The sequence below is a fragment of the Rhinolophus ferrumequinum genome, chromosome 5 (assembly GCF_004115265.2).
Source record: "Rhinolophus ferrumequinum isolate MPI-CBG mRhiFer1 chromosome 5, mRhiFer1_v1.p, whole genome shotgun sequence".
NCBI classification, from domain to species: Eukaryota; Metazoa; Chordata; class Mammalia; order Chiroptera; family Rhinolophidae; genus Rhinolophus; species Rhinolophus ferrumequinum.
Genome location: NC_046288.1, coordinates 37,848,457 through 37,869,324, shown reverse-complemented (window position 1 = coordinate 37,869,324; position 20,868 = coordinate 37,848,457). Strand labels below are relative to the sequence as shown.

The following is a 20,868-nucleotide window of genomic DNA, read 5'->3' as shown; positions in this document are numbered from 1 at the left end:
CTGAGATGATCTGTCAGTCTTACAGCTCTCATGGACAAAAATTTGGGTTCAGGCCCCAACAAGGAGGAGGAACTTACAAACACCCAAGCCTTAGTTGGGACCATGGAAGTGTAGTACAGGGCAAGGTTGGACCAGAAATAGACAAGGCCTCCCGAAGGCTGAACTTCAGCTTCAAATCAGCTCAATTTATGATTGATATAGGATAATCTGCCCCTACTCTTAACTGCCTGCCAGAAGCCAAAGGGAATTCTCTCCAGAGGAATGTAACATCGTTCAGAGCCTCAAACTATCGCTTTAATTTTTATAAGCAATGGCTGGCATTTAGTCAAAAAGCAGGCATACCAGGCAACCAGAACAAATTATTCAAACCCGAGAGATACAGGTAATGGAGTTATCAACAGATTTTTTTAAAAAGCTAAGATTAATATATTCAAAATTTTATTTAACAAGATGAAGAGTTTCAGCAGAGAATTAGAAACTATAAAAAGGAATCAGGTGAATATTTTCAAACTGAAGACTTAAAACTGAGGTTAAGAATTTAGTAGATGAATTCACCAGCAAATTCCATACAGATAAAAAAAAGGATTAGACACTTTTTAAGAGGGAAAAAATTTCTTATCAGCAGACCCTGCACTTAAGAAATCCTAAAGTGAGTTCTTTAGGCAGAGAAAAATGATCCCAAATGTCAGAACAGAGATATAGGAAGGACAGAAAGGGTAAATTTGTGGGGTGTATATAAATGAATGTCTTGTGGAGTTTAAGTATATGTAGAATTAAAATAGTTAACAATAGCACCAACATGGGGCAAGAGTAAATGATACTGGTATTCTCTGGTTCTTTCATTGACTGGGTGATGTATAAAGTACCAACTTAATTCCTACCTTGTAATCTCTACGGTAACCACTAAAACAATAGTAACATAATGTACAAATAAGCTAATACAAGGGGGAAATGAAATAAAATAGTTAATCCAAAAGAAGTCGAGAAGGGAGAGAAAAAGAGGATTCAAATCGGAAAAAGTACAATGGCAGATTTAAATCCAAATATTTAATTAACTATGCTAGATGTAAACAGACACATGCTGATTAAAAATATAGTCAAATGTGATATATTTTTAAGACCCGATTATGTACAGCTTGTAAGAGTTGTAGCTTGAAGTTTAGGATGTAGAAAAGTTGAAAGTAAAGAGATGGAAAAAGAAATACAGTACTGTGCAAACTGAACTAGCCCTTATAATTGTGCCATGCTGTACCTAGCTCACAATGTGATTGCTAGATTTAAACCAGATAATCTCACTTAGAGGTTTTTAAACCATTGTCCTGGATACATATTAAATACTCAATACTTTAACTATTATGTTTGAGATACCTTGTTTCTTAAGATAGTACTTTTTTTTTTTTCCGTTTTGAGATGATACAGCAAGGACTTTTTTTGTAATATTGTATATATTTGTCTCATAGGTTGCTTGATTTTTCAGTATCTTCCATATGTACTCGTACACATTTTATTCCTTTTCTTAAACTTTTATATTTTCATTTAACTTGCAGAGTGTTGTGGCTGTTATCTGTTATCTTTATTTTAAGTCTGCTTTGTGGTGCCTCTGTCTAATGATAGTGTTACTTATAGAGTTTCCAAACTGAATGGCATTCTTTTTTTTTTCTCCCTGGTCTTTTATGAAAGTGTTAAAATTCTTCAGAATTATTCTTTCATAAATTATTATTCACATAATATAGACCTCCATCATGTCAATTACCTTTTAGCATGAGGGCTTTTTGAAGAATAGGTGGGGATGTAATTCTTTATAAAATAATGCTATAGAACTAGTTAGAGAATCTAGTCTGGACCTTTGCTTTGTATGACAGTCTGTTGTACCTTGATTAAACATCGATTGGAGAAACTTAAAAGACTTTTGTTTTGTTCTGCCTCTGGTGTTTCATTTAGTTTTTTAAGAAGGCACTGCTTTTTGTCGGACTGAAGGAGATTAAAAATGATTATATCGACTCAGATCTGAATCACCCAAAATTAGTTTCCCTAAACAACCAAAATTGATGTAATTCTGGACTGAATTTGGTCTCCTACCCATATGTTAGTGGGCACATTTGTATCTGTGGAATGTTCTAAGCCTTTCAGAATTGACTAGACTTACTGAGGGTATAATATGGGCTTTTCTTTTGGGTTTCTTCATCCTTTAGAACTTGGGAAAATGAAATTTGTCATAGTTAATTTGGTGGGTAGCAATAAAGTCAAATATCTATAATCCATTTTTTTTTTCTATGTTGAATCTGAGGCTTAATTCTGGGAGTTTAAAAATAATCCTCTTCTTATAAATTTTACCTTATATAAATAAAACTGTACAAGTTCTTGTAATTTAAATAATAATTTCTTCATAGCAAGTCATCTGACCTGGACTAACAAGGAAGTTAACTACTAGAGGTGGAAGATAGAACTCATTAATTGTGGTTTCACTCCTATATTCGTTACTGTTCTTTTCATTCCTCATTGAACAGGTTGTTTCCTTTCAACAGCTTTTGACGCAATACAGGAACAGACATTTTTCCTTGAGTGATTGTCTTAAGTTAAAAGGTGTAGGAAAATTCAACACCAGATTAATGAGAGCCATGTTGTATTGTTTACTAGGCAGTGAAATCAGCTGTGCAGACCATCACTGTTGGAGGCGTGAGCACATCACAGTTTAAGACAATTATTCCTCTGGCAACTGCTCCCAATGTCCAGCAGATCCAAGTGCCTGGAAGCAAGTTTCATTATGTCCGACTTGTTACTGCCACCACAGCCAGTAGCTCAACCCAGCCAGTTAGTCAGAATCCCAGTACAAACACTCAGCCTCTTCAGCAAGGTTAGTAACCATTTTTAAAATAGTAATTAATGCTTTGAACATTATTGAAGAACATTGATCCTTTTCTTGCTGAAATCCTGATTAAATATGGCAGTTCAGCTGAGAATTTGAATCAGTAGCTGTTATAGAAAGCAGTGACAGAATTGTAGCTGTATATAACTATAGTATTTCATTCTGCTAGAAGTTGGTACACTGTGTGCTGTAGTACCAGATAATCATAATTATTCATCAGTTTGTGGGTAGTCACTTTATTGCTGGTTTAAAACCTACTATTGATGCCAGTGGGATAAATTTAGATGGAAACAAATTATTTATCTTATTTTCTAAACAATGAAGATGCTTGATAGGGTTTGGGTCAGTTGAAATAACCAGTAGGCAAGGTGTAAATAAGTAAGAATTTATATCACTTTCATTCTGTACTTATTTTGAATCTGTAATTTTTAATAAAAAGCCATTGAAATGTTCTGTTGTTTTGCTCAGTTGTATTTTTTCCTGGAAGATATTCCTTTTTATAGTCCTTCCATCTTCTGTTTGTGTTTAACCCTTCCTACCACCTGATACACATACACAGACTTACACATAACCTTTCTCCATATTTATCTGCTTGTTAAAAAATTGAATGGTGTGAAAGGATCAGGTTTTTTTCTTGGAAGACTGCCACATATTCCAGTGATGTCAAAAAGCAGTTGATGCAAATGAATGATTTATTGTTTATAGATGTAAATAGAAGAATTAAAGACCACTTGTTTATTCTTTCCTTTTTTTTTTAAAGGATCAGAGGGTGAAGCCGTCTATTGCTGATAGCTAGTTCACTTAAGGGAAACTAGAAGAAAAAAAACTTTAGTTTTTAAATTACTAGTGGGAGAAAGTGGAGGACCCCTGAGGGAAATAGCATTTTAGTGTGTGTTCTATTAAAATCAGACATATCAAGTAAATTATATTTTCTAATCCTTCTTTAAACTGATTGTGGAAGAAAATCTTTTATTATAGTGTTCTTAATGAGAGGAAAAATGACTAGGGGAGTCGAGTTTTGTATTCTCTCAATACTGAAACTTAGCAGGTTACTAACAGAAGTGCTTACAAGTTCAATTTCCTTAGATATCATAATGATATAAAGCAGTCATTAGATAACAATTAGTGATATTTTATGTGTGTGTTGTTTGTATGTATACAATATGCTGAGTATAATTTCCAGTGTGATGTTAAAATGAATTTACTCATTATTAAGAATAAGGTTTTGGTGTAAGTAGAAAAGGGAGCTGAAGATCCAGGAAGAGTGGAGAGATGGGTTGGGCATTTTGTAATCTAGGGTATTTACTGGTGGCTTCTTTTCCAACTTCATGTCTATCTTTCTGCCTGTATCTCTCTATTCTCTTTGCCTCCTGAAAATCCTTCATCTGTGCAGCATAAGGATTATGTCAATAATATTTTAATAACTATGTAAGGTGTCAGATGGGTACTAGACTTAGCAGGGCACTTACTAAGTTGTATAAATATATAATCTCTATGGTATACACCTGAAACTAATATGATATTGTATGCCAACTGTAGTTGAAAAATAAAAAAGGATGAGGTGGAAAAAAAAAAAACCTTCATCTGCACGCCTCCCCATAACACCCTTCCCTGCTTCTTCCTGTTTTGCTGTCCACTTTCAGCTTTTCCTCTCTTCTCCCCTGTGTCTCTCTGGCTCCTTCTCTATGTATACCCTCTTCCCACCCACTCAGACACTTACTACCCATGCAGTTTCCCTTATATTCACCCATATTTTTCTTTTTGTCTTTCTCTTCTATCCCGTAAAAGATCTGGGTATGTATAATATACTATATTATTTCTCAGGAATAGTGAGTTAACTTACAGTTTTTATTAGAGATACACTAAATAGTTGCTCTAGTTCATCAAATGTATTAATGTCTTTCTAAGGGCTTAATTTCCTATGAGCGATTTACTTATGCCAAAGAGAATTGGGCTCATCTTGTACATTTTCTCATGAAAGCCATACAAAAACCAGCATTCAAAGGCTCCATACTGTTCATTGCAGGCTGGATGGCAGGTAGCACTGCAGAAAGAGCCAGAAGAGTGCTTGGTTAACCTCTTTAGAATATTTTCTCCTGCCATCTTGGTGAGGGAGGAAATCAGTTTAAAAAATTAAGAAGTCTCAGAAGCTTGCAGCTATGGTTTCTGAAGTTTAGAAGGGGCTGTTCTAAAAAGATTGTCAGAATTCTAGTTAAAGACTAAACAATGAAAGACTATGCCATCTTCTCTGAAAACTGCAGTAGTAGTATTATTGGACAGCTCAAAAGTTAAGGAAGAGAAATAGACTGTTGATTTATTATATAATATCAATATGATACCCCCCTTCCCTAGGCAATTTATAGTGTCCTTTTTTCTGACCATATTTTCTGCATTCCTCAGGTTTCAGTTAAAACTCATCATGTAGATGCCAAGCTAATGTAAACCTGAGTTCCCAAATTTTCCAGCTCTGTGTGTGTGCACATGCACACACGCGCATGGGGTTCCTTTCTTTATTCTCCAAATAGGAATCATCAGAGTTTGAGGGCAGACCACACACTCCTTCCCCATTATTTCGTGGACTCGGAGGACGTTCTTACGTTTCTCTAGTTTTCGCACTTGCTTCAGAATTGCTGCTTTATCTGTCATGGAATGATGATCAGCGTCTCTTCGTCAAGGAGCCAGTGGTAGAGGGAGTCCATTCTTCTGTGTCCCAAGCATGACTTCAGGCTTTTAATACCTTTCAGTTTGCCTTTCAGTGCCTTGGAGTATTGCTGAGGCCAGTCTACAATGGTTATTATAACTTTACTAAAGATAAAGTAACTGAGGAGACGCAGAACAGGAAACAATTTCAAATCAGGTGTTGGATGTCACTGCTCCTATAACTCATGGTCATACACTCTTTTTGTTTAACAACTTTATTGAGAGATAATTCATAGCTACTGTAAAATTCACCTTTGTTAAGCATATTGTTTAGTGGTTTTTAGTGTATTCAGAAATATGCAGTCCTCACCACTAATTATACACTTCCTGGAGGTCTCCTGCCTTCTCCTCTTTCTCCTTAGTTTATCACCGTGATGCAGGGGCCTGCTCCCGTTTAGGTCAGCGTACTCACTAATGTTCTTCCAGGACTCTCTACTTTTGGTCTTCAGCCATTGACCTGCCCAGCGTTTCCATCCAAGGAAGTCTGTTTTTTTTTCTTTTATTGTTCTGAGCAGTTTAGATCCCCTATCTCAACCTTTCTCAGACCAGGCTCTAGACTATTTGCATAAATAAGGGATGTCCTTTCTATCTACCTAAATCCCTTTTTTAGACTGCGAAAGTGGCAGTAGGCAGTATTAAACATTGTATTTCTTTTGGTCTAAAGATAATAATAGGTCTTGTGCCAATCCCCTGAGTTTCATCATAGCGTTTCTCTCTGTCACGTTTCATCTTCCCTTCAAATCAGCTCACCCTTGAGTTTTTAGTTTTAATAGCTGTCATTTTCCCAGCCACTTGAAAGCTTCACAGTGACTTTTCTTCCCTTATACCTACAATTTCTGCCATCCACAAGGTTAATAATTCATGTTCCTTCCACCTCTACCATGTCTCTTGCAACTGCTCTCCTTTCCATTCCCAGTGCTGTCACCCCAGACTAGACCCTCAGTTTTTGCACTCTTCTAACTTGTTTCTTGCAGCTCCATTCTGTTTTACACACTGCTGCCAAACACAGTTTCTTTTTGTGCTGTTCCAATCATATTTCTGTACTTCGGAATCCTCAGATACTTCTCATTGCCTACGGAATTAAAAACACAGATTTCTCCCTCACATTCGAGGTCTTGCAGTCGTCCTTTTTGCCTGTGCTTGCCTAAAACAGCCAAACTAGCTCTGGTCACTAACATTTTGTGCAATATTTGCTGCTTTCCAGCATTAAGCCTCCACTTCTCATGCCTCTGCCTCTGTGTGGAATGTCCTTCTCCAGCCTGTGTGGCCTCTTTGTAACCTATCCACTGAACAGGACCTATCTCAGAACCTGTGTCCTCAATGCATTCTTTCCATAGCCCATCCTCTGCCAATCACATGTATGTTCTGTCGCCTTTGAACTCCCACAGCACTTTTCTCTTTTTTAACAGTATTTATTTTATTGGGTACTTGTCTAATCTGCTCGACTTGAATATAATCTCTTTGAGTGGGTGTCTTGTACTTGAATTTCCCTGGAACACAGTCCACAGTGTCATTTATATAGTAGTAATGGTTGTAGTAATCACAATAATGGCAACTAACATTTATTGAGCACTTACTATTTGTTGGGCACTGTTCTAATAAATGTTTATGAATTAACATATTTAATCCTTATACCCTTTAAGGGAGATACTATCCCCATATTGCCGATAAAGATAAAGGCAAAGAAAGTTTAAGTAGTTAGAAAGCAGCAGAATTGGGATTTGAACCCCCAGGGTCTGATGATTCAAGAGACCATATTCTTAACCATGCTGTGCTGCCTTTTAATAGATACTCTGTAAATAATGAATTACACAAGAATGACATTTTTCTCTGGTGTAAATACAAACACAGCAATTAGAAATAGTATAGAAGAGCGTTGTTACCCAAGCTCCTGAATGGCAGTATTTTTTTACTTATGCAACGTTTCATCTGACTGGATTTAGTGATGACTATATAAGTCGTCCAAATAGAGACTGAAGTATTTTCAGTAGAACGTGTTAAATGACAAACATTCCCTCGTAAAGTGGACAGACTATATAGCTACCTAGTAGATGGGTTAAGGAATTTTGAAAGGTAGTGATCCTGATTAAACATTGTTTCAAATAGGAAACAAATGGAATTCTATAGGTCTTTCATAAGGATATCTTGAGGGAACTAAGTATCTTAAATGTTTTAAATACTATTTCCTGTAAGTAAATTATCCCGTTTCCCTTTTTTAAAAAGCGAAGCCTGTGGTTGTCAACACCACTCCCGTGCGGATGTCAGTTCCACTTGTCCCAGCACAGACTGTCAAACAAGTGAGTATCACATAACATCTTTTCTCAGTGGCTCCCACAGACAATTTGCTTTTAAAATTGAAAGTTAAGATTGAAGGACAAGAAATATATACTGCACTGAGAAGCTATAAAGTTTATTTTTGTAATTATTGATACAATTTCTTCCTTTTTAGGTTGTTCCAAAACCAATCAATCCAACTTCACAAATAGTTACTACCAGCCAGCCACAGCAGCGGCTTATCATGCCTGCCACCCCACTGCCACAGATCCAGCCAAACCTCACTAACCTGCCACCAGGCACTGTGTTGGCCCCAGCTCCGGGAACAGGGAATGTGGGTTACGCAGTACTTCCAGCTCAGTACGTTACTCAGGTAGGAGGCAAAAATGAAGTCATTGCACTTCCAAAAGGATAATTGGGTCTAAAATGTCTAGTGCTGTCACATTCTGAAACTACTCAAACCATCTAATTCAGTATTAAAATGGCTCTTTCCACAACCTTGAAACGTTAATGAAAACTTCTAAGTTATTTTCATGTATATTTAGCATTGAGGAATACATAGCATAAGTCAACTATAAAAGTCAGATAATTTGGAACTGAGGGCAGTTTGGCGAGAGGGCAAGATCATGTAGATATAAGAGAAAGTAAGTTGAAGCTAAAATCGGCAGAGTCCGAATGAATTCAGAAACAACTGTAACTAATAAAGTTCTTCCTCATCTATAAATACGATGCCACTGACTTGTTCTTGGAAAATATACTGTGAGATGCATTTCTATGCAATGTGTCTTTAGTGACCTGTCCAGACTCTCTCATCTGGTCGTCTTTAGATCAAAGCCACAGATTATCCAATTGTCTGGCTTGGGTTAGGAGTACGGCTTCTAGGAAGCAGATAGAAGTTTTCTTTTTCATGTAAGAATCAAGCAAATTAGTACCATGTTCTAAGCTATTGAATTTATTTCAGATTATAAGAGAGAGAGACGGAAACCTATCTGTATTTTAATGAAATGTACTTTGAAATATGTTATGTTTTTAAAAATATGTTTTAAAAAATTAATGTTCAGTATTTTTATCATTAACATCTCTTATGTTTAGAAATGAGTTTGAAGTAGAAACTTCATTACTGTGCACGTAACTTCTCATTCTCTATAACTTGCAATGTGATGATCAATACAGTACCTGTTTTATTTACAAGTAGACACATTGCATTTTTCTAGCCAGTACACATTATTACACTTTCAGAGCATTCATCTAGAATTTCCGAATTCTGATAACATACTCCTCTGAAAAAATTTTCTGTATTTGTATAATGTAGCACTTTAAAATGTTTGTGTTGTTTTCATCTCTAGTATTCGTTTGGGTCTTTAGAAAGACTCCATGAGGCGGTGAGTTTGTATGAAATTGTCCATTCTGTTTTTCCTATTAATATTTTAGTATGTGAATTGTGCTTCTGACTGATCATTATACCTGAGAATTTATCCAGTTTTGTAAATAGAGTCTAAAATTACCTTTCTTTATATGTAGCTACAGCAGTCTTCATATGTGTCAATAGCAAGCAACTCTAACTTTACTGGAACACCGGGTATCCAGACCCAGGCAAGACTTCCATTCAATGGGTGAGTATTTTGAAAATATATAAATTGTTAAATCAGGTGAAATGCAGCATCATATATATATATATATATATATATATATATATATATATATATATATATTTCAAAATACATTTATTTAATTTTTTCCCCCTCAAAGCTACGTGAGCATGCCTCTATGGTACTGTTTATTTCGAAATACTTTAAACAGAAAAGTCACAAGAATAGTCAGAAGAACTCCCAAATAGCTTGCTTTCATTTGCATTCACCAATTTTGCCACGTGTTCTACTGTTCTCTCTGTTTCTCTCTCTCTCTCCACTTCTCCATCTCTCTTCTCCCACCCTGAAGATATTTTTTTAATTAGTTTTTAAATTATGTTAGGTCTTTGCCTTTTTTGTCTGTTTTTAAATCTTTTTATTGTTGCCTTTGCAGTGTTGATTTAGAGGCAGTGCCAACCATCTGACGGAATCAGTGTACCCTTTCCTCCCCTCCCAAATTCTGGCCCTACGCACCCTTTTCTACTCACTACCTTTTATAATTGCACCCGAAAAGTTTTGAGGAGATTTCAACTTTAGTTCTCTCAGAAGGAGGAATATTTTTTGTGGAATGTTTCGTAGAAGCTATTGATAACTTCCTTTAAAAAAAAAAAAAATCTGTATCTTGGCTATTTCGCTTTTCGTGTTACAACTTGCTTTTGAATTTAATGTAAATGGACAACATAGCAAACTTTTATTAGAGCTGAATATATTTGTCAAAGCTTTATTTTAGGAGGAATTTACAGATTTTCTAATTTTAAATAGTTACTTTTAATTGATTAAAATGTATGTCTCTTTTGTTGTCTGTATAGCATAATCTCATCAGAGTCTGCCAGTCGGCCCAGAAAGCCCTGTAATTGTACAAAATCGCTGTGCTTGAAATTGTAAGTCTTTTTGCTACTGTTTCCTCATTGGATATACCTGAAATGCTTTTTAAAATAAATAGAATTAACTAAAAATTCTTGATAGACCAATTTTATAAGTCTAAGTAATTTAAATAAACATACAAGTGTGAATGTTGGAGAACATATGGCATTGTAAAAATACTTTCACTCATTCAGAAAAAGATAATTTCAGAGTCCTTCTCATAGATGAGGTACTGGAATCAGGGTTAGGGACGCAACAGCAGGAAGTAGATAGACATAGTCTCTGCCCTTAATAATAACACATTTGGTCTTATTTATGACCTTTCTATCTGGTCTCCCGAATGAGGTGATACGCTGCATAGTTTTAAAAATTGTTGGATGATTAATTTGCTTCTTAGAACTGAAGTAGGAGATTTGACATAAAACAATTAAATGAAAAGCACTGGTCATATGGGCGTCCGAGCGCTGGTCATATGGGCATTCGAGCGCTGGTCGGTCATATGGGCGTCCGAGCGCTGGTCATATGGGCGTCTGAAAAAGCACACCAGTAGTTCAAGTGAGCGGGTTCCACTCATAGAATATAGCCCACAATTTTCCTTTTTCATTATTTTGAAAAAACTTACTTTGGGGGCACATAAAATCATATAGCTGTTGTGTTGACAGCTGTTACTGCTGGAGCTAAGTTTCTTAACCAAAATTCTAAGGAGCCGGTGACTTTCATTTTGAGTCTTACCATGTAGTTGACAACATATAACTATAACGAAATAGTTTTAAGTACATTTCTAAAATGCTTTGCTGCGTAGATCATGCAGATAATTTCTAGTTTTGTTTGCTTTAACAATGACTTTTTTATATGACTTACATTGTCTTTTATATTCCAGATATTGTGATTGCTTTGCAAATGGTGAATTTTGCAACAACTGCAATTGTACTAATTGTTATAATAATTTGGAACATGAAAATGAAAGGCAAAAAGCAATAAAGGTGATTATTTTTATTTCATTTAACTCACAAAAATTTCTAATTTCACATGTGTTTTTGTAGGACTCTTTGTTTTACAAAGCAAATTAATTCCCTTTGCAGTATGTATGTATGTATGTATGTATGTATGTATGTATTTATTATTTTTAGAAACAGTTTTATTTAGAAATAATTAACACATATGATTCACCCAATTTAAACTGTATAATTCAGTGGTTTACAGTAGTCACAGGGTTGTACAACCATCCTACAATCTTACTTTAGAATATTTTTGTTTCAAGTTTCATCCATGTTGTAACATTCCTTTTTACTGCTGAATTCTATTCTACTGTATGGATATGCCATATTTTATTTATCCATTCATCCCTTTGCAATATTTAAATGTAATCTGTGATTTAACTTTACTTGATATTTGATCTGTTTTGCTAGGCATGCCTTGACAGAAATCCAGAAGCTTTTAAGCCTAAAATAGGGAAAGGAAAGGAGGGAGAATCAGATCGACGTCACAGCAAAGGATGTAATTGCAAACGATCTGGATGTCTTAAAAACTACTGTGAATGCTATGAGGTGAGATGCTCTTTGGAAAATAATCTAACCATCTTTTGAAAATAACTTTAGAAAGGGCATACTATAAAAATTTACTTGGAAATTGGGAAATTGCTTTGCTCTTGCAGTTAGAAAATATGTACAGTTGGCCCAAGGGCCCTAAATTGAGGAAGACCTGCTCTCCCAAGAAAGGTTCAGAGGAACAATTGCACTTCGCTTTATTGTGCTTCACAGGTGTTGAGTTTTTTACAACTTAAAGGCAAGACCCTCTACCAGCAAAAAGAGTACAACTCACTTTATTGTGGCAGTTGCTTTATTGTGGTGCTCTGGAACCAAACCCACAATATGCAGTGTCTCCAAGGTATGCCTGTACCTTGGTTTTGTCATTACAGCTTGGGGTCTCATTAGCTGATTTACCAGTTCATAACTTCTTGATCATTATACCAGTAAATATGCAAATAAGAGCACCAGTTTACTGATTTTCAATAAAAATAACATAAAAGTGGATTGGAAATTATAGCCTTCAACTGAGGGGCAATACTTCTCAATCTCCCCCATGGGCTTTTTTAGAAATATACATGGATACAAAATAGCCTATATTTCAGGGTGCAGTCCTGAAAGTAAAGATTGAGCTGCCCAAATGCCAGTAGCGCCCTGTTGAAGAACACTGCTGTGCGAAAAACTAAATTATGTTAAGAAGTTTGCTTTGTGAACATAAAAATAGAAAAGGAGGAACATGGAATATTGCTGGAATTGGTTATTGGTCATTGTGAGGTGATTGCATTCATTTTTACCATGTCACCATCCCACTCAACTAGCTGTTTTTATTTATGGGTGAATCATCTTTTCCAGAGAATGTAGCTGAAACTCTGCTTTGAGATGCCATGTAAATCATCCCCTTCTTGCTTCAGACAAAAGTACTATGTAGTTTATTTTTATTTGCAAAGCTTAAATGTAACAATCTAGTCAGGCCTGAGATTAACTCTAGGTTACTCTCATTGGTTTCTTGGTGTGCCTGAAACTCTTTATGGACAATCTTTGGGGTTGAGTTATTTCTACAGTTGGCTCTTCTCATCTGGTCTATTTTCATTCTTTCAAAGTTCATATTCAGAGGGAGACTTTAGTTTGGGCAGAAGGCCCAGCCTTACACTTGGTAAAGTAATACTGCCAAGGATTGCACGCTCCCCTGGTAAGATTGGCTCTGCTCCAGGAGTATGTACCTGCAATTCAGTGCCCCTTCCCGACAGAAACGTTTCTGAGTAAAGCTTTTGTGTACTGGATTCCCTGTGTAATGACTCCTTTATGCATTGCACAGGTCAAATACTTCTTTGAGGAAGTACAGTAAAGTAATATCTTGTTAGTCCTAACGTCAGTTAGTATGAGTGAAAATTGTATATAATCAAGATTATTTATTTATTTTTTAAATAAATGTTATTGGGGAATTGGGGGACACTGTGTTTCTTGAGGGCCCGTCAGCTCCAACTAGTTGTCCTTCAATCTAGTTGTGGAGGGCGCAGCTCAGCTCCAAATCCAGTCACCATTTTCAATCTTTAGTTAGTCGCAAGGGGTGCAACCCACCATCCCATGCGGGAATTAAACCGGCAACCTTGTTGTTAAAACTCGTGCTCTAACCAACTGAGCCATCAGGCTGCGCCAAGATTATTTTTGAAAGTCTCTTAAATTATGTCTCAGAGTCCAACAAGTTGGTTTTTCATCCACTATTGGAAAAGACTGACGCTTGTTTAAATACCTGATGAAAGAGGTGGCTTCTGTTCATAAACCATATCATATAAAAATTGTCATGAATGTATAAAAATGTAAGCTATAAAACCAAGTCCACAAAAAGAGAGAAAATGAAAATTGGTGTAAAGCTGGGTCTGAAGGGCAAAGAAAGCCTTTCATGTATATGGCATTGAGCAGTCAATACATTCTAGGCATGTGAAATTCAACCATACAAGAATAATTTAATTGGCCATAAAAGAAGTTGAATTAGCAAAGCCAAATGGATGCCTTGTCATTCTAATTTCTCCCTCCTGAGGTACTGTTAGGCATTATTAGTACCTTTCTTATGGTTCTTAAAACTTAATCCAAATTTCCATTATTGGTATGTGTCCCCCCCACCCCTCCGCCCCACTCCCTCACTGAGGGATTTTTATCCCTTCATCATTAGTTACTTATTGAATATTGCTTTAGTTAAGTAAAGTAACCCCGCCTGGCTCATAGTAACCCAATTAACTCAAAATGTGTATCCATTTTTTCCCTTGGTAAACAGAATTTATTAGTATATTGTAGTAAGAAAGGAGCAGGGTAAAATGTGTTCACAGTATGATCCATTTATCATGCTAGGTGCTGTAGAGAGAAATTATTTATTTAAATTGACATGGGTTCACTGAAGAAAATGCAGCCAACAAAAGATACTCAAATTTACTAGGAGTCTAGAAAATGCAAATTAAAGAACAGTGAGATCTCACTTTAGGTTTTCCCCCCAATCAGATTGGTAAATATTAAAAAGAGCTATAATATACCTTGTTGCAGGGAATGTGGAAAAGGTTTCTTTTATACATTTCTGATGAGATGTGAGGTGTTACAGCCTTTTGAAAAGCAATCTGGTCACATCTATTAAAATTAAAATACACGTACCCTTTGGCCAGGAAGCCCAATTCTAGAAATCTAGCTCATAGAAATAAAAGCATAATATATACAAAAAATCTTTTTATTCATTGTTTGTGGTACTCAAGAACTGGAAACAAAATAAATACCCATCGACAGGGGAGTGAATGCCCAAATAAAATGTAGCCCATCCATACCAGGGATTAATATATGAATTCAGCCTATGCCAAATGACTTGGAGGGATGGATTTCTTGAGTATTAGTGTGAGAAAAGGAAGATGCAGAAAAGTGGGCATATGATTTTGTAAAACAAACTGAAAAAAGAAAGACTTACATTTGTGAGTTAATATATGTGTATGTATATAAGATCAATGTTTTTCATAAATATACATATATTTTGCATATTTTCACATGAAAGGACACACTGGTTTAATATGGACTATCGAAAGGTTTGGGGAATCTGGAACAGAGGTTCGTGGAAGGAGATATCCATAATAAAAATAGCATCTATTAAATTCCTTTAATGTGAATATTGTGTGTGTGTTTGCATAAGTGGGAGGTCCCTAACATGTCGAAGATTTCACTGAGGTGGTTTGATTCTGGAGGACTCTTGTTTTTTTAATACTGTAATTTATCATTCATATTCTTTATAAAGAATATATGTTATTCATACCAGGAGGAAAATCTATAGTGGAGGGGAAATTGACATGGAAGGGCTCAAACACAAACATGATACAGCCGCTCTCAGACTTGAGAATACCTACCGATCCACATGGGTGGTTAGCTCATTTAGTGTTTGTCAGCAAGAGATGTTTCCATTTTATCTTATATCAGTTGACCAGTTCTATTATTTGTTGATTTGATCATGGAGTCTACTTATAGTAATGTTTTTTGATTGGAATTTGGAAGCTTTTCTTTTGTGAATCTTCTAGGCAAAAATAATGTGTTCTTCAATATGCAAATGTATCGGCTGTAAGAATTTTGAAGAGAGCCCTGAAAGAAAGACATTGATGCACTTGGCAGATGCCGCAGAAGTAAGGGTACAGCAACAAACAGCAGCAAAGACTAAGTTATCCTCTCAAATTTCGGACTTGCTTACTAGGCCAACACCAACTTTGAACAGTGGAGGAGGAAAGTAAGTCAATATTTTCATCTCTTTTTTATAGTATGACATGAATATTCGTGTTTGGTAGTTTCTCATTTTGGACAAAATTGAGTTCATGCTTTTGGTTGTTGCAAACTTCATTTTTGCATTTTCTTTAGTTACTTGCTATAAAGGAATTTAAAGGTAACAGAAAAACCACTCAAATATATTGCACAGTTCTAAAATACACAGTAATGCTTTAGTTGACTGTGCTTTAATTTGATTTCTCCCTACTAAGATGAGCAATTATGTATTTTGAAAAACCCCTAAGAAAACCAAATTTTTCACACCCACTATTGGTTGTGTCATTATCCATATTTTTGCACTTTCTTATTATCATCTCTTGCCTTTTGCATATCCTCGTAGCACTTTCCCCATCCGGTGGAGCACCTAATTTCACTAGACTGCTGAGCTCTGGAGTTAGAAAGCTGGAGCTTCTTTTAAAGTCAGGCCAACCTGAGTTTAAATTGTATCTGTGCTCTGTAATAGTTTGTGAATTCGACAAGCACTTCATCTCTAAGCTTGTTTTCTTAGCCTTCAAATCTCCCTTATCACATGGCTGTGAGGAGTAAAGCATCTTTGGTGCATTTGGCAGGACCTGATGCAACATGTTTACTAACTTGGGTTTATATTAGAGAGTTTGTTAGAGGTTAACTTGAGGAATTATTAAGTGGAATGAGGCTTGCAAATGGTATATCATTTAAAATGCTTAAATTGAAATAAGATCCAATACTAATAACAGTAAGACTTCTTTTGTACAAAATATTTCAGATACTAGTTCTAAAGAACTCTTACAACTGGAATATAATCAGCAAATGGTTCTTAACTGAATAAAGTGGAAATGGGCAGACATCTTAATAGGCAGACTCCTTTCTGGTAATCTGCTTTCAATAATCCTTCAGAATATTAAATCTAATCTCCATTTGGAGATTGAAATATTGCTATACTCAAATATTTTACATACAATTAATTTTTCAATTAATTTTCATGGGGAAATGTTTATATTATGAAGTATTTAAGAACACAAAATTATATTCTATACTCAAAACTATGTTAAAAAAAAACTGTATAAAAAGTTATACCAGCTATGTAACTTTTGTCTTTGAGTGACAAAAATTTGAATTTTTTTCTTTACTTTTGTAGTTTCTAAATATTACATGTACTACTATTATAATTTTAATAATTATACAATATTATTGTAATATAATATTTCCTAATTTAAAGTGCTTTTTATATTTTAAAGATTTCTATACAACTATATAGCAGCCTAAGTCCTTAATTATCCTCTCTTGTCATGGCAGGCCTTAATTAAAGACTTCGTTTATTTTGTTTTGTAGTTTCCTTCTATCAGTGACTGCTTACAAGTTGTTGAATTAGCGGTTAGAATTAGGTTGCCTGATTTTATCTCTTGAAGGTTTTTACCACTTGTCTATATATAGCAAGCCTCAGGATGGATTGCTCAAATTTAATACTCAGTAGTTCAGAGCTTTATGAATGAAACTCCATGTATAGAACAGCATCTGGTTTCCCCATTGTTTTTGTTGTGATAGAACAATGCAAGAATTTGGGGTGCCTTTTTGTTTGTTTTGTTTCAAATATATGGGACTATAGGAAAGTGCTTTAATTGCAGTGTTGTACAGGAATGGACAGTGCTTTCAATTCCCAATATTATTCATTCATTCAGGAAATATGCATGGAGTGTCTCCATGTGTCCTCAGGCACTGTTGTAGGCAGTGAAGAAACAGCAGTAGATAAAGCAATGACTGCACTAGTGGAGCTTACTTACATTCACAAATTGGGAGGACGTTTGTTATAGAAATAGTCCAGTCATGTAGAATTACATCTTTTAGTTAGGTAAGAAGACATATATTTTCTGAACATTTTGAAAATATGTTCAATCATAAACCAGGTTTAACTTTTCAAAGCTGTTTAGGATGTGCTTGTGCTCACTGAAAAGATTGTGATGCTCAGTGTCCTGGTGAACCATGAAAATATCAACAGAGATTTCCAAATGAAAGAATGTCATCCGTTTTTAAAGTTACTCAACACCATCATCATCTCTCTCTTTCTTTCTCAAAAATCATTTCAGATTGCCATTTACATTTGTAACTAAGGAAGTAGCTGAAGCCACGTGTAATTGCCTTCTTGCCCAGGCAGAGCAGGCAGACAAGAAGGGAAAATCAAAGGCAGCAGCTGAACGGATGATACTTGAGGAATTTGGACGATGTTTGATGAGCGTCATCAACTCTGCTGGAAAAGCAAAAAGTGACCCTTGTGCCATGAATTGCTAACTCTTGCATAAAAGACTGATAAATGGAACTGTACAGAAAATTGAAGTTGCAGGGACTCTTGGTTTTCTGGAAGTTAGTTTAACGATGACTGTATTGTTAATTCAGTCCTTGTGAGATCTGAAATTATAATACTGAAGGAGAAGAAATTTTAAATGAGGATATTAGTACATTTTAAATCTTAGTTAAATCTACTTATGCCCCCTCTGAATTGAATTTTTCTGTATTGTATTATATAGATTTTTAATTTGCTTGGGTTTCTTAAGAATTAGATGTTCTATCCTTCTGACTCTATTGACAAAGAACATTTATAAATTACTATAATTTATTATGTATGGCGTTGTATGACTTTGTTCAGTAGAAAAAGCCAAAGAAGCACTGGTAATACCCAGTTGTTCTTTGGTACTAGACTAGAATATAAGCAGATAGAATGCCTACATAAACAGTTCTTATGAAGCATATTCAAATGACATTTTGTGTTTAGAAAAGCACTATCTTTTTAAGAAAAAATGACTTTTTAAGGCAGATTCTGGAATAATATCCTATTGTGACTTTCAGAATGTCAGAAGGGGAAGTAATCTGTAGGCACACTTAAAATACAAAAGTTATTTTGTTTGTTTGAAAAACATTAAGCGTTAAGGGATAGTAAAGAATACTCAAAGGATGGCCAATGTGTTTTTATAATAAGGGGTGACTAAGAAATGCTCTGGGATGTTTCCATTTTCTTTTAAGGAAGTGGTATGTATTTGAAATGATAATAAATTGTCAAAGTGATTACTGGGTACTATTAAAATGAGAGGTGCATATAAATAGAAGTAAACATTATTATTATTATTACTATTATTATTATTATTATTATGTAGTGATAAAATAGAACCTTATATAATTACCAGGTATCAAATTCGGCTTGGATGGAGAAATACAGTATATTGAAGCTTGAAGCTCTAAGAGATGAGTTTCGGGAAGGATTTTTCATCTATACAAACAGTTCTCTTTATAGAGTTTTGAACCGAAAGGTATTAAACCAATATATGACTCTTACTTGATTTACTGAAATGGGCCTCCTAACAAAGCTTTCAAAATTGTAGTGGAATTTTTGTTTTTCATAAGGGAAGCTTAATATGGCATTATTTTTAGCCAGTGATTTGGTAAGCGGAAGGTATGAGTGTTTTCATATAATTCTAAGATAACCTAAATCATTTTCAGAAATACAAACCTTTATGAATTTAAGAGCCTGTTATAATAGGACTGTGGATTTTATGACAAGAGAAAACCATGTTGGAATTCAGGCATTTTGTTAGGTACCTTAATCCTCGGTAATTAGTATATAATTATTACATTTCCTGCAAGGAATTTATAGTTGTATGTATTAAGTGTGTATATATGTTCATATGAACACGCAAGATATAGGCACTAGAAATTAAGTAATCCAAAAGAAGATTCCGTTATTCATTAAAGTATCTTCCTTTTGAAATTTGGATTTATAAAATTATAGTGCTGTAAACTCTAAATGTAGATAGTGCAGACATTCTTAGCACCTCAATCTAGTATGTTTAATTAAAATTTGTATAAATGTAAATTAGTGTAAGAGGATAAAATAATATCTAATCAAGTTATTTTTCAAAAGATTACAATACCTTTTTGGTCTAAACCTAAACTGTTCATTTTGTACATATTCTATGTTTAATTCTAATTGCACCTTTGTGATGTGTATTTATATACAGTGTGCAGAAAATGTTTGTGAAATTTGGATTACAATTATAGATTATGTATGATGGCATTGCTTGAGAATGTTTTGCTTGTAAAAATTTGAAGGTGCAATCAAATGCTACTAGTTTTTCTGATTTTCAAGAAGCTAAAGTATTAAGCCTTTTCCTTTGTGTGTAGTACTTACTAAACTTTTTGTATTTAGGCATTTGCATCAAATTGCTGAACAAGATTAATATCCACATTAATTCAACAATTTTAAAAGACTATTTGGGGAGGGTTGGGTATATAATTTTTTAGCTCTATTTACATCCCAAAGTAGAAAGATTAAATTTATATTTACTAGAGCTATTCAAAGAATACACTTTTCTATATTGTAAAAACAGGACAGCAAAGTAAATCATACAAAAAATAAACATTTATACTATTCTGTAAAAAAAGGTTTTGCACTTTTTCTTTAATAACACCACTTTTAACCATTTAACATGCAAGAAACCTTTAAAATACCTGATTTTAAGTAAATTTAACATTATTTCTGAAAGCACACAACTGAAAAAGAAATCTATCATTATAATTGCCCAGTTATCATGAACATAAATTGATTTGAAATGACAATGTCTTTTCTAATTTTCTAGTTTCTTTTAAGGACAGAAACTTAATCTACTCTTTCCTTTTCTTTCGTTTTTATGGTGAGCACCTTTCTTAGTTTCCTTTTCTCTCAACTAAAAGTAACCTGTAGATCTTGTCTTTGGACTCTATGGGAACCAGAACCTTAACCTTACAGGTAATGAACCGATTAGTAGCAACTTTGGAGAGAGACTACTGCTTTAGCTTCCACATCCTTTGATATGGACAACTGACATTTTCTCAATTCTTATGTAAAATGTAAATAAAAATACCTTTAGAAAAGTCTTCTATTTTTGTTTTGTAATACAAATAAATAGCTAAGAAAATGAATTCTTACGTAAATGCAGGACCTTCAGCCCTGTGATCATACTGCATCTCTTAAGCATTTTATATAGTTTTGTAGCAGCAACCCAAGGAGATGGAAGCCAATCCACGAGAAAGCCTTCACTATTATAATTTCTATTATTATGTAGTATTATGTAAATTACGTAGATCTTTGTTTGGGCTTCTTTAAATGCTCATTTTGTCATCTCTAGGCCAAACATGAGCTTTTCATGATCCACATGATTTTATTAAATGTAAGTTAAAAAGTTTTAAAAACTTTTGAAATTAAAAATTTACTTTTAAATAGTTT

The 20,868-nt window shown here is 34.6% G+C and overlaps 1 protein-coding gene across 6 annotated transcripts in view; it reads left to right on the top strand.

The window, feature by feature from the left end:
- Positions 1–20,497, top strand: part of LIN54 (lin-54 DREAM MuvB core complex component) — a 63,227-nt gene extending 42,730 nt beyond the window's left edge. For 3 of the 6 annotated variants that reach the window (XM_033106546.1, XM_033106544.1, XM_033106547.1), the window contains exons 5-13: positions 2,638–2,854; positions 7,790–7,863; positions 8,016–8,213; positions 9,362–9,453; positions 10,278–10,349; positions 11,213–11,315; positions 11,742–11,879; positions 15,401–15,603; positions 17,702–20,497. In XM_033106546.1, the coding sequence (XP_032962437.1) occupies positions 2,638–2,854; positions 7,790–7,863; positions 8,016–8,213; positions 9,362–9,453; positions 10,278–10,349; positions 11,213–11,315; positions 11,742–11,879; positions 15,401–15,603; positions 17,702–17,903 (1,299 nt within the window). In that variant the 3' untranslated portion in view covers positions 17,904–20,497. The remainder of the gene's footprint in view (positions 1–2,637; positions 2,855–7,789; positions 7,864–8,015; positions 8,214–9,361; positions 9,454–10,277; positions 10,350–11,212; positions 11,316–11,741; positions 11,880–15,400; positions 15,604–17,701) is intronic. The other 3 variants (XM_033106542.1, XM_033106541.1, XM_033106543.1) reach the window with 1 other exon arrangement.
- The last annotated feature ends 371 nt before the right edge of the window (positions 20,498–20,868 follow it).